The sequence below is a fragment of the Cottoperca gobio genome, chromosome 14, assembly GCF_900634415.1.
Source record: "Cottoperca gobio chromosome 14, fCotGob3.1, whole genome shotgun sequence".
Classification (NCBI taxonomy): domain Eukaryota; kingdom Metazoa; phylum Chordata; class Actinopteri; order Perciformes; family Bovichtidae; genus Cottoperca; species Cottoperca gobio.
The window spans coordinates 11,447,844-11,462,227 of NC_041368.1; the positions used below are offsets into that span (position 1 = coordinate 11,447,844).

Below are 14,384 nucleotides of genomic sequence, written 5' to 3' on the forward strand. Positions count from 1 at the left end.
CTTTATTACTGTGCTGTGCTGACTATGACCCCGCCCTCCACGTTGCACTCCTACTCACTCAGGACTAGCAAATTTGAGCTCTTTGCAGACCCAGGTCTTACCCTGCCTTGGCCCTGACTGCACTGCTCCAGTGACGAGCGAAGATTGGAAGGTTAACCAGGCTTTAAGAGAAGGTAATGGGCGCCAGCCTCTGGTGGACTGTGTGTGTGGTGAGCGGTGTGATCTGCTCAGGGTGTACATGCTCTGCTTAACAGTTCCATTTGAGCTCTGATGGTGTCTGAGAATGGCCTCCTTTTGCTGCTGAAACTATTTATAGGTGTGGACTCTGATGAAAGCAGGGCCAGAGACGGTGAAACATGTTGTTGCCCAACTCATTTTAGTTGTCTCCTCAATGAGTAAAAGGCCAATTTTGAGTCTAATCTGTTAATGAAAGGTTGTGATAGGTATACAATAACGTCTGTAGCAAGTGGCATGTTTGCCTGATTATTAAGTAAAGATTTAAGTGTGAGAATTGCAAGTATGTTTGTTTGATTCCTTTGTTAATCGGCCATTAATATTGCTGGTTTTAATGTGTTTTGCTATCTTCAACACTTAGTTCTGTTGTGTGTAATAGCCAAATGTTTTCTGATTTATTTTGAGACATCCATTTCGAATGTTATCAGAATAAAATGGCCGTTAGATGGGCCAAACTGCACCTACTATGTTGTTAAAGTGAGAGGGAAACTTAAAAACAACACGTAACAAGTTCAATGTTTTGAACACAAACAAAACAACTTCATTAGGTTTAGGCAATAAAACTACTAGGTTTAGGTTAAAATGTAAAATAACAAATAATTATAAAATAACTATATTTGAAAGTAAAAGTGAAACATCACGTTGCGAACACAGTGACAACAACACTTTGTTAGTTTCAGACGGGACGCAAACACCGGTCTACTGGGTGAAAGTCTTGTGTTTTGGAGTTTCTCGCTCTTAATACTACGTCACCTGACTTCTGCCTTTGCTTCTGTCATGATTTCTACAGTTGTTAGAAGTGTCGTCTTCTTGTATTCCTTCTTTCGGTGATCAACCGTGTGAATAGATGATCAAATCTACTGGCTGGTGTAGCAAACCCCTTCTGACACACACATTCCCATTTAATCGTCTGATAGCATTCGAAACCGGGATGACAAATGACCAACATATGTAATCATTTTAGTGTGCTGACGTGAACGGCACTTATTCATACATAGTTACAGTAATTGATTACGAGCGAGGCCCGCATATATTAAATACCACTACTGCAGAGTACATACTTGTAGTCCTGTTTGCAGTGTGTGGATCTTGTTAGATGTCTCCACTTGTTTTTTGCAGTGTGAAGAAAGCAAACTATCCATTTCATTATGTTGTTCATGTGTTCTGTCCTCAGGGCTGCATGGTCCCACTGTCCTATTGTGTGCCGAAAACAAGTTCACAGTATCCGACCGTTCACCCCTAAATTCCCACCCTTCATCGCTACTCGCAGTACATCCTGCTCTCCTCGGCTGTCTCTTTTTTTCTCATCGTTCCATACATTACATCCCAGCTTTGCTCCATGACTTCTGGCCTGTCTCCATGGCGTACAAATCACGCTTTTCATTCTGGGAGCGAAAGGGAAGTCTCGCTTGTCTGTTTTTTTGTCGCCTTTGAGATCATATATGCATGCTGTTGCTAGTTGATATTGTGAAATGTTCCTTCATGTTGATGGAGCAAAGCTTTGGTCTGAATGTGAGGTTTGATCTTTTTCATATTGCTTCCTCTTTTGTAGGTTGAGAACAAGCCAGATGTAAGTGATTTTTCAACTGCATGCTTCTGAGCACTAATCCACATGATGAAAACAGTTTGAAGAATTTGCTAACTTATCACGATCACAACCTTCTGCTAGCTCAAGTCAGTTCTTAATCAATAACTAACTGTATGCTGATAGGGCTTAAAGTGATGTCCATTTCTCTCAGGGCAACTTCTGTTTCGAGAACATTACTAAAGCTGTCTGAAACACAGGGTCTGCAGTGTCCACATACAAAGGTTATGTTTACATTCAGTGTTTGTCATCTAAATGCATGGTGTGCATTCTTGAAGTCAGACAAATGTTTTGAGCAGTTTTCCAACAGTTTGACAATAATTTCCAAAGAAAATGATGAATCAAATGGCCTGATTTGCCAACACTATGTTGAGTGAGAGTTTGGAAATAAACTAGCAGATATAAATCCATTTCTGAATAGGTAGTTTTTGAGCTCAGAACCTGCTGTATTTTTATGTCATGCACACAAAGAGCCCAACCCTCATGGGTTTACATTGCATTACAAAATTACAGGTTATTTTACAGGTTATATTCTCTCAAAAGCTTGGCAAATTAATGTGCTACAAAAAAATGTCCCTTCCTGAAGCACAACTCAAGCTTTTCATATTAATTGAGCCAAAATCAATCAATACATTGAGGTAGTTTTACTACAAAGTATGTCCTTGTAGATAAGACAGTAAAGCAAGAAGTAAACCTCATTCTGAATTTAACCAAGCTCACACAACAAACAAAGTCTGTCCTCCTCTGGAGTGGCATTACACCTTCGCTCTCTAGGGCTAATGCGAATGTTCCTGTACGTAACTGTGCACATAGGATAGCACATCTTTGTCTTTTGTTTAAATTATACTTCTCATAAAGTTCTACACTGTACTTATTGTTTATTTCCAACATATATCAACCGACCATTGTTCTGGAAATGAATGACAAATAGTTCAAATAAAATATATCTCTCAACTCCTTAGCCCAGAGATCCAATTAAATATCTTTAAGTGAGTCTTTGATCTTCACAAGTCTATTCCAAAGCCGAAGCATTTGACATTTATGTCTAATGCTTCGAGGTTCCTATCCCATATCTCCACTAATGGCCAAACCTGAAGTCAATTTAAGGACTCCCAATAGCTCTGTGATGCACAGTGTAACAACTTGTATGTTTATGGACACCCTAAACACCAGAAGCATAGTCAGACTCGGAACACACACATGAATTTACAATAACACTGTGGAAATCTTTGACCGTTCATCTGCACCAGCCATGGGAATAATCTGCAGTGTTGTCTGCCTTGCTCTGTTTGTATCCAGTCTGATGTAGATAGTAGTCAGCCTGAGGCAGTCACTAAACCCGTGCTAGACACAGGAAGTGGTTCACAGTCAACGGCACCATCAGCTGAAGAGTCAAATACTAACGCTGTCATGGTTGGCTCTGACACTCCGGGGGAGGAGCAGGGCGGTAAAAAAGTGCTGAGGGTTGTGAGAAGAATAGTTAGACGTGTGGTTCCTGCTGGGACGACAGAGCAGACCCAGCCCGCTGTTTCGGAATCTGCAAGGGCTTCCTCTGCGGCAGACTCGGTGCTCAAAACCACCAAAGCTGCAAGGCAGGATGATATTTCAATGGGCCTGACCAGCCTAATGGGCAGAGGCAGAACCAAGGAACACCGGCCTCGCACCCGCACCCAAGACCGCAAAGAGGACATGAAAGAAGAGGCGAAGCAGGAGGACGAGGAGAAAGAAGAGGTGGAGGAAGAGGAGGAAAAACGTACTGTGGAAAAAACAGAGGAGGCCACACCTCTGCCCACCCCTACATCACCACACCCCGCACCTCCAAAGTTTAACCCCCTAATCCCTCCAGCTGGATTCATCCCCGCTCCCAAACCCAATCCGTTTGCCCCGCCTGCTGGTTTCATCCCGCTCCCCAAACAGAATCTGTTGACTCCTCCGCCTGGTTTCATCCCTGCCAGAAAATCCAGTCCAGTGCCCCCAAAACAGAACCCCCTGGAAAGACCTCCAGGATTCGTCCCTGTCATAAAGACAGACCCTCTGGCTCCTCCTGCAGGGTTCATCCCAAAGCCTCGCCTACTTGCTGTAAAGAAACCGGAGGTACTGAGTGAAAAAAGTGCATGTTTGCTACTTAACCTCAGGGTGGAGCATGCTGTTTGATAACAACACCGACATTACTGTTCATATTCGTGCAACCTCCTCTTAATGTTTACCCTGAAAAATATCTTCAATTTAAGCAGATTTGGTTATGGATTATCATTTCTTACAACGAGCATTATAAGGCTCCGATCAGCGTGTTTTGCAGTTTGCTGCGTAAAAAAATTAATATATATTGACAACAACCAATTGAGTGCTAATTTTAGCTTAACACAAACCATGAACTGTATGCTACTAGTAAATACTAGTTAATTGTACAGTTTAAATAAAATAAATCAATTTACCTGAGATCTCAAATCCCCACTAATTAACCTCCAGTTCAGTGTTTCTGTTCATCATGGTAACTGCTGTCGGTAAAGTCCATATAGTTCGGGTTTCCAACAACAGTCACCACACAAGGCCCGCCACTCAAGTCATCCGATTTGACGTTGGAAAAAACGACAATGACGTTGGTCGTTTTTCTCGAAATTGAAGTTGTTTCAACTTGAGGCATTCAGTGTGCTCCTGCAAAAATGCAAGGCGCATAGAGCTTAAAAATGCAAGGCGCTCAGCAACGCAAAAGCAAAACGCTTCACTCTCATTGAAAACGATTACATTAAAGACGCCAGATGTCAGATCGGGGCCCTAATACATCATGTCATCTTCATGATTAACAAAATTGCTCTTCCTAATTTCTTTCAAAAGTCAAAGCTGCTCTTGATTTCTGACAAATACAAGCCTTGATATAATGGAGCCACCCTGAATAAGCGAAGGGAAGCAGGGTGCATGTACCAGCTCATGATCAGACTTCATCAGTGAGCTTAAGTGGTGTACTCATGGCCTGCACTGGTCTGGTCAGTTGGAGTCTTCTGTGAGCACTGAGCCAGGACTCATTACTGTCACTGTCTGCAGGCAGAGCATGGACGTTGTGCCGACCTCTGAGGCAGGGGCTTTAAGGATCTTTTGGGATACTTTTTACCGAAAGAGGAATCACAATAAGAATTCAAATTAAATCCTTATCGAGTAATCTAATCCGTAGTTCTTGCCAATTAAACACCCCAAAACTGTTGACCAGAAAACCAAGATCCCAGTTGGTCATGCATCACCATGTGCAGCTTGGACTGGTACTTGGATCAGTCAATCCAGCTTCAGCTAAACTTTTAATATGTCTGGCTCTGTCATTTATTTTGTAGCTGTCCTTTATATCATTTTAAAGTGGGTTTTGTCCTATTATTTAGTGTCTTTGGCATTTTGTTTGCCAGCAGGCCGCCTGTAAATTTGATCAACAGATGTCCACGAATTCTGGCGATCACTTGGGTATTTGGCCGTGAAGCGAGGGATTACATTTTTGAGAGATGCACCTGGTGTTTTTGTTGAGGGATATTAGGTTTTTGACTGCTCTAGGGAGAAATGTAGGTTTCCAATATGAAGGGAAGAAAGATGTGAACTTATAAATGTACATTTGTTTGTAAATAAGCATTATTGGAGGTTTGTGCTGTCAAATGATTTTACTTTTCTGCATTCACTGGAGCCACATATCAACTTGTTGTTGTTATAAGCCATAACCATTAGAGACAATTAAGCTATGCCTGTAAAACAATCAGTATGTGCTTCCACCTTTAAGGCTTTGTATGGAAGTTGGTTGAATTCTATCTTCAAGCAGAGAAAAAAGTTGAAAACTAGCATTGTAATCGCCCTACTTAGTCTTATTGTCACCCAAAGATAGAAATGAATCAGAAGTAGTGATTTTATCATGATTCAAAAAGTTTTTAATCAGCACAACCTCAATTTGATATATAATTTAAATGCAAACTGCAGCAGATATGGGGAAAAACAACTAGACTGGAAATATTGATCCACAGCTGCATACAATTACATAAAGGCATAAAAGTTGATGATTTAATTTCAGGTGCTGTTTGCAGATTCCTTAAACGTTGGTACAGTTGTATGATAATTCAGCTGAGACAATGCTAAATTATGTAATTACTTAAAAGAAATTTGCAACAGCTTGTTGCTTAAGTAACCATTGACAAACAAAAGCCATGAACCATTATTCTTTTGCTGCAGCGCTTAATGATCCCATTTTCTTTAATAGTCATTTCCCCTTACTCATTTCCTGATTGAATTAACTGGAAAATTAAATTAGCAGGAACAAACATCCCTTGAAGTTCATTGTCGTTCTGGATGTGTTGAATTGAATACAAAGTTAAAAGGACAAATACAGCGAGCTAAAATGTCATCCTCATCCTCATCTTCCCATGTTGTTTCCATCTGCGTGTGTGCGTGTGTGTGCACGTTTGTCCGTCAAACTGTGTGTTTGTGGATATTTGCATATATTGTGTAAAGGTAAAGGAGACATCTTGTCCCCCCGTGGCCCCCGATGGTAAGCCGTCCCCTGTTGCACTGCCCCAGCCTCAGTCTGCACCAAAAGAACAGGTGTGTGCTCGTCTCTCACATTCAAAAGCACAAGATTTATTTTATTTGTTATTTTTACATGCAATGCCCCTCTGTACCCACTCAGTTTTCACTCTAACATGGAACAATCGTAGCAATTTCCTCTACATCATGGATTGTACTTTATGGCTACCCAATTGCAATTGCTGGTCCTGCTATCCAACTGTAGGTCTCACAGCTGATTCCTTCTGAGGAGGATTACAAGCGCGTGAGGAGGATCTTCTCCGCCGATGGCAGTGATGTAACTTCTCTCTTTGTAACTTTGTTTGCTTTGCACCTGCCATGCTTTACCAAGGCTTACCCTGTTACCAGCCTGACTCAACTGCTTGCTTCCCCAGATAGAGGGAAATGTGTCCAAAAATGACCCAGATCCACAGCTGTCCCAAGCTGTCTGCCAATAGGGTTCTTATTACAGGAGCCCCCCTGCAGTGTTGACCCCTTTGTGTGACATCTGAAACTTTGAGACCAAAGGGACATTTTCTCTCTCTCGCAAACTATAGAGGTTACTTCAGCGTTGGGTCAGGAGAAATCAAAGGCTTTCTTGGCAATATGAGCTAAACTTGTGTTCCCTGAATGTTTACATTATATTGAAGAAAACATATTCTGATGGTACTTTAATGATTATAATCTATAATCTCCTTCCAATTTTGGATTCATAAATGCTATTTTAAATGGTATGCCGTGTGATATGTTACAGTTTTAGCTGTGTTTCTCTTGCTCAATGCCTTACTCTCTTTCCTTCTGTAGTACTACCTGCTTTGTTATCAGGGCCAGAGGAGCACTTTATGACTCCGTACATTGCCCATTGTGATTGTTTTGCCAGTACTTGTTTATACGGCAGTGTCTGGTTATTTCTTCTCTCAAAGTCTAGAGCACTTAAAGACACTTCTTGTTATTCCTTCTCATGTTGTCTCATGTTGTTTCTCTCTGTTTTTGCCTCTCTGTGGGTCATCGGATCCTGACTTGCTGCTGTACTCTTTGCTATATTTGCATGACTAGCGTGCCAGAAGCCACAAATCCTCTCAGGTACGGCCTGCTCGAGGGTGGGCTCGCCCGTGAAGTGTTGGGAGTCTGAGCTTGTTATCCTTTACTGACCCCTCTCTGCCGTGCTTTGTCTGTGCCCGCCTGCACGACTTTGTCCCCACGCTTCTCTCTTCGGTTCATTCAGGGTTCATGTGAGGGTCAGGAATGTAGTGATGTGACACAAACCAGTGGTTACCAAAGTTGGGTCCGGGATTCTTGAATGAACACAACGTGCACATCTGTTTATCAGCCTTGCTGCTTTTGCTCTTAACACCCACATATAGATACCAAGGTTATACTGTGTACTGTGTACAGTGTAGGAAATTAAAGGAATATTTTTGGGGGAGTAAGAACAGAATTATAATAATGAAGTCAGTCAGTCGTTAACCTGATAAAAAGATTGCCTGTAACTTTAACATGTTATATAACTAAAGCATGTTAGTTAACATGTTAGCAGCACTATAGTCTGTTAAATTAACTACTAAATGAAAAATAACTTAGCTTTTAAAATAATATCCTAATATAATAACAATTAACATATACTGTAGGTGCTCCTGTACCTTTAACTTACACACACACACTCACTTATGTAGCATAGATAAGCAAATATACACAGCATGATCACCGTTAACTCTAATACCTTGGTATTCCGCAATATTGGTTCACGTTACAACCCTAGTTGCTTGAAAAATATGTTCAATCACATTTATTTACGGGCATTAGTTAGTTTCTGACTGTAGTTGCAGTTTCTCAAATACCTTCCACTAAAAAAGTTCTTATCAAATTTGTGTCTGTATTTATATATTACATTAGATCATATTGTTTATGCATTACCATACTATGTCTGCACTAAGTTCATTAGCATAGACTATATAATATTTTTACAACTGGCTAGATGATGCCCCTGCATTTATACCTTTGTGCACAAGTCCCCACAGGCCCACACACTGTACTTCAATGCACCTTGTAATCCCTCCTCATTAATGCATTAATATTGCGAATTGTAATGGTGAATGAATTAACTGACTCACTCACTTATTGTGCTAACGTTGCTGACTTAGTATTGCGCTGTTGAACTGCTGCGGGTCTTGCTGCAGTGTTTTGTATTATGTTTTTTACTCATAACTTGTGACCTACTTTACATTTGTGTTCAATTTTTGCATTGTTTTGATCGTGCACTAGGAAAATGCGATTGAATGTTTAGCTGTTAAATTCAATCTTCTTCTTCCCCTCTCCAGTCCAATCTTGTTGTGGACCCTGTGGCCATCCTTCAGGCAGCACACTCAGCTGCAGCTCAGGTCTGACCATGGCTACAACTGATTGTAGTTCTGGTTGCATCCCCCCGTTTTTCAGAGTGATGTGTGTTTTGTTGTTTTCCTTGCGTGATGAACTAGTAAAGGGGTGTGGGAGAATGGCTCAGTAGTTAGAGAGGCAATCCCAGCTTTCATCTTCCCTCGCTGTTGAAGTATCACTGAGCACTCTGCAGTTCCCCACCTGATGTCCCTACATCGTAACGAGAGGGAGAAAATACAAACGATAATATTGGTGCAGCTACCCAATGTTTATTATTCGAGCTTGATTGCATGTCTGAGTCTTTTTCCATGCATGACTCATTCCAAACACTTGAGTTGAATTGGTTTTGTTATTTAGATGTTTTTTCTCTGTGTAATCCCCCTTAACCTCATGTATTGTTGTCTATGTGATGTAATTGGTTGTGATAAAACACCCCGTCCTCACCCTCTGTCTGTGATGTCTTTTCAGTGAACACAAAAAATGCACTCTCAATGGGTTCAATGTGCCCTATGTGTGCTCTGAAGGCTGCTGTAAAGAGATAATACGTAACATTTCAGCATTAAAATGCCTAAAAACGACTTTATACGTTATACATTTCTGTTGAGTTGTGTACTTACACCGTCCCAAATGTTTCCAACTATTTTTAAACCTAGATAACTTTTCACACAGAAAGAAGCTGTCTTGTGTAAATGTGAACATGTTAGCATGTTAGAGCATGTTAGTCTGTGCTTGTGGAAGTCTTGTAGGATCAGTGTGCAGGTCCATTATGCAGTTATCTGATTTAATTACTTATCAACTGTTATTTTTAATTTACTCCTTCATTTTGTAATGTTCAACCACTGATTATACAAGTTTTCTCATACCGATTTTTTTACCTGTTTCTAACAGGGAAAGACAGAGGAGCAGATAACGGCTGAGAAAGCCTGGTACAACACAGACAAAGTATGGCTTGTCCACAAGGATGGATTTTCCATTGGTAAGTAAAAACTTCAGCATTGATGTTTTAATGTTAAAACAGGGTACCACATTAATAGGTATGCATATCTATATGGTTATTATTTTAGTATTATACTGGATATCTGTACGTATACATACACAATGTTTCTTTTTTTTACTATAAAATATTGAAAACTCAATAAAAATATTGATGGAAAAAAAGAGGGCATCAGACTACACTAGACCTCAGGCTGTATGTAATTAGACTAAGCATGTTGCGTGTTCAATTTTAATGAAGCTTATACATTATTAAAAGAAACACAACAGCCACACATTATCAGACATGTAAGATAAGGCGAAGCTTTTGCAGGTTGAGATCATATGTCATGATGAATTAACTCCACACTCGATGCAGCAACTCTCCTGAAGACGAAGGCAGGCAGTCTGCCAGAGGGGAAGGTGAAAATCCGCCTGGATAGTGATGGATCCTTATTGGATGTGGATGAAGACGTTGTAGAGAAGGTATTTAATCATCAAATCAACTCTGAACCACATCAATTACTAATGGCACCAGGTGGGTACGTGACCGCTTTGACTTTGAACTCCAGGCAAACCCTCCGATGTTTGACCGAGTGGAGGACCTGGCCTCTCTGCAGTATTTGAATGAGTCGAGCGTGATGCACTCGTTGAGGCAGCGGTACGGCGGTAACCTGGTGCACACCCACGCTGGTCCCAACATGGTGGTCGTTAACCCCATTAGTGCCCCCTCGATGTACTCTGAGAAGGTAGGCTGCAGCCTGTGCATATAATGACGCATCGCTTATAGAGTAGCATATTATAAGAGTGTAATCGGGATGAATTTCTGATTTATAATCTCTGTGAATTTGTCCTCCTCTCTTTCACTGTCTCTTTATTTGCTGTCCAGGTGATGCAAATGTTCAAGGGCTGCAGAAGGGAGGACACTGCTCCTCACATTTACAGCATGGCCCAGGCTGCATATAGGAACCTCCTGACCACTCGCCAGGATCAGTCCATTGTCCTGTTGGGCAAGAGTGGCAGTGGCAAGACCACCAACTCTCAACACATCATCCAATACCTGGTCACCATTGCTGGCAGCACCAACAAAACCTTCTCCAGTATGTTGGAAAGGAACTTAGTGCAATGTTGTTATGCTCGTCACGATAAATACTTTTGTTGGATAATATATTGTCCCAGAAATAATTGCGATAAACGATGTTATTGTCATTTAAAGACAATTTTATGCCACTGATATAATGATAATATAATAGCATCAAAATGCAAGTACACCCTTTCAAAGAGCAATGAAAAAAAATAAAATACCATAAATAAATAAAACATAAACAAAATGAAACAAGAAATTAAAAGGATTATTATTAACTAAAATGTGCAATGTCTGCATAATGCCCAAATCTTATAATGGTAGGGATAACCCTGCTGTTTATTCTGGCATCATGTCGGCTAAAAAAACAGACCTACATGTTGTTGCTGATGTATTAAATGACTGTATTTCTTTCTTTGTTGTCTGTAGCAGAGAAATGGCAGGCGGTCTACACAGTTTTGGAGGCATTTGGGAATGCCTCTACCTGTATGAATGGGAACGCTAGTCGCTTCTCCCATATTGTTTCCATGGACTTTGACCAGGCAGGCCTGGTGACATCTGCCTCTATCCAGGTACAAATAAGCACATTCATATATGTATTTAAGTCACTGGTGCTCAACCTCTGAATTTCCTACTCATGCATATCTGCTATGATCTCAGCAGAAGTGGAAGAAGTATTCAGATCCTTTACTGAAGTAAAAATATTAATACCACATTGTGTAAATACTTCACCATGGATAAAAGTCTTACAAATATGTAAGTAATGTCAGCTAAATGTACTTGAAGTACTTAAAGGTTCAATGTGTAAGATATTCAAACATTAAAACAATGAACTAACATTATCAACAGAGTGTGACGAGGTAACAGTGTTGACGTTATGTCAAAGACGTCTCTGTGTTGTGTTGCAGAGATACTGTATCTACTGAAATCAGCATCTAACTGACAGTTCCGGCCCGTCCAGTCTAGGGGGCGATAGTGAGTCACTGTAGCTCCAGTCTGCCCTCAGTACAGAGGGAGAAGAAGCACAGCTGCCTGACTCGGGCAGATTTAATAAAACATCCATGATCCCTGCACGCTTCGATAGTTTGAAAATTCAATTTGTTTTGATTAAATCCAAAGTGGCAGAAATGAGAAAAAGACTCACACCCTCGCCTCTTCCTCACTGACGTAGGCTGCTCTGCCGGAAGTACGACAGCTGAGAGACGGACAGATCTTCCATTAGCAGTGAGCAGATAGCACTGATTTAGCAGCTTCCATGCCAGATCGTTAAACTTTCTGTTGCTGCTGTTACACAGGTTAGACCCAGCGCTCCATCCGACTACCGGTGGTAGGATTTTCTACGCCCGTATTCGGAGAGGTAGTCCTTTGTACGCACGGAACATGAAACAAAAACACAAGTCGTTCACTTTTCTCTGCCGTCCGGACCCGAGCCAACTTACAAACTATCAAAACGTAACGTTACACGGACCCTACAGCCCCCAGCGCCACAGTACACACCGATAACTGAGCCCCACGTAAAGATTATGACATAGTAGTGTTCTTTAGACCGGCTGTCAGAGTTTCAGCAGTCTGGTCTATCTGATGGACGGACTGACTGATGGACTGATGGACTGACTGACTGATGGACTGATGGACTGACTGACTGATGGACTGATGGACTGACTGACTGATAGACGGACTGACTGATGGGCTGACTGACTGATGGACGGACTGACTGACTGACTGACTGACTGACTGACTGATGGACGGACTGACTGACTGACTGACTGACTGACTGACGGACGGACGGACGGACGGACGGACTGACGGACGGACGGACTGACTGATGGACTGACTGACTGACTGATGGACTGACTGATGGGCTGACTGACTGATGGACGGACGGACTGACTGACTAATGGACTGACTGATGGACTGATGGACTGACTGACTGATGGACTGACTGACTGATGGACTGACTGACTGATGGACTGACTGACTGATGGACTGACTGATGGACTGACTGACTGATGGACTGACTGACGACTGACTGACTGATGGACGGACTGACTGATGGACTGACTGACTGATGGACTGACTGACTGATGGACTGACTGACGACTGACTGACTGATGGACGGACTGACTGATGGACTGACTGATGGGCTGACTGACTGATGGACGGACTGACGGACTGACTGACTGACGGACTGACTGACTGACTGACTGACTGACGGACGGACGGACTGACATACTGACTGACTGACTGACGGACGGACGGACTGACGGACTGACTGACTGATGGACTGACTGACTGATGGACGGACTGACGGACTGACTGACTGATGGACTGACTGACTGATGGACGGACTGACGGACTGACGGACTGACTGACTGACGGACTGACTGACTGATGGACTGACTGACTGATGGACGGACTGACGGACTGACTGACACAGGAGTGAAGAAATACACAGTAAATATGTCAACACTAGAAGAGATGTAAAGCCGTAGAATACAATACACAATATAAAGAATACATTAGAATATTAAAACTTAGAATACAATAAATATGACAAACTACTACAACTAAAATATAAACAGGTTAACATACTTTGTTAACTTGTTGTCTTTTTTATTAACTGATGATTTTTATGCTTTACTGCCCCCTATTTATTTGGAGCAGGTGGCTCGAAATGACACATTGAACCTTTAAGTATTCATTGTGCAGTAATATCTTCCCTGTGTAATACTATAACTATTACTATTATACATGATGTTTTTGCATTATTATTACTGCTGCATTAATGTGTATGTTGCATTTTACTGCTGTAGATGTTTAAGGTTGTGCTAATTTGAACTACTTTGTATACCGTTGGGTAGTTTAATGTACAGCGATGCATCATATTCTTTAAGAAACTCCAGCAAGCTTTGTCATTATGTTAACTTGCACTGCATATACTAAATGTTATTTTCTATCATGCTTATGTCCTGTTCTGTGGTGGCCTTGCAGACCATGCTTCTGGAGAAGATGAGGGTGACAAGAAGACCAGAAGGAGAGTCCAGTTTTAACGTCTTTTACTACCTGATGGCTGGAGTAGACAGCTCTCTTAGGTCAGGTTTAATACTATTATGTCAATTCAATGCACAGTGCAATGATATATTACTGCTTCCTTTACTCTTAATATGTAGGAATTAGTGGACATGAGAGATGTTGATGTCTTCTGTGTTCTCATTTCTTCATCAGAACTGAATTGCACCTTAACCACTTTGCTGAAAACAATGCGTTCGGAATCATGCCTCTGTCTAAGGTAAACACTACTTGTTACTGGGATGTTTTGAAAACCACAAATGGAAAAAGTATTACTTGTAGCAGCTGATTGTTTAAGTACTTGTATATGAATGCATCTATATCTGGCTGTGCCACCAATTTATAACTAAGTGGTCGATCCTTTTACTGTGCATAATGCTACTCACCTGTTATCATGACGGATTACAGTAATGAACCAAATACCAAGATGTGCTGATTACTTTAGAGTCTATGTTGTCATCACTTAAAGGAGCATTATGTAACCTTTTGGCATTGTATCTACATCTGTCAGTGGCCATGAGACTAAAGCAACATCAACAG

General features: G+C 41.4%; 1 protein-coding gene across 1 annotated transcript in view; it reads left to right on the forward strand.

The window, feature by feature from the left end:
* The window catches only part of LOC115018633 (unconventional myosin-XVIIIa-like), a 74,020-nt gene that overhangs the window by 8,751 nt on the left and 50,885 nt on the right, over window positions 1–14,384 (forward strand). The window contains 7 exon segments of the mRNA XM_029447737.1: window positions 9,608–9,695; window positions 10,071–10,177; window positions 10,264–10,440; window positions 10,581–10,791; window positions 11,205–11,347; window positions 13,767–13,867; window positions 14,001–14,064. Coding sequence (XP_029303597.1) covers window positions 9,608–9,695; window positions 10,071–10,177; window positions 10,264–10,440; window positions 10,581–10,791; window positions 11,205–11,347; window positions 13,767–13,867; window positions 14,001–14,064 — 891 coding nt within the window.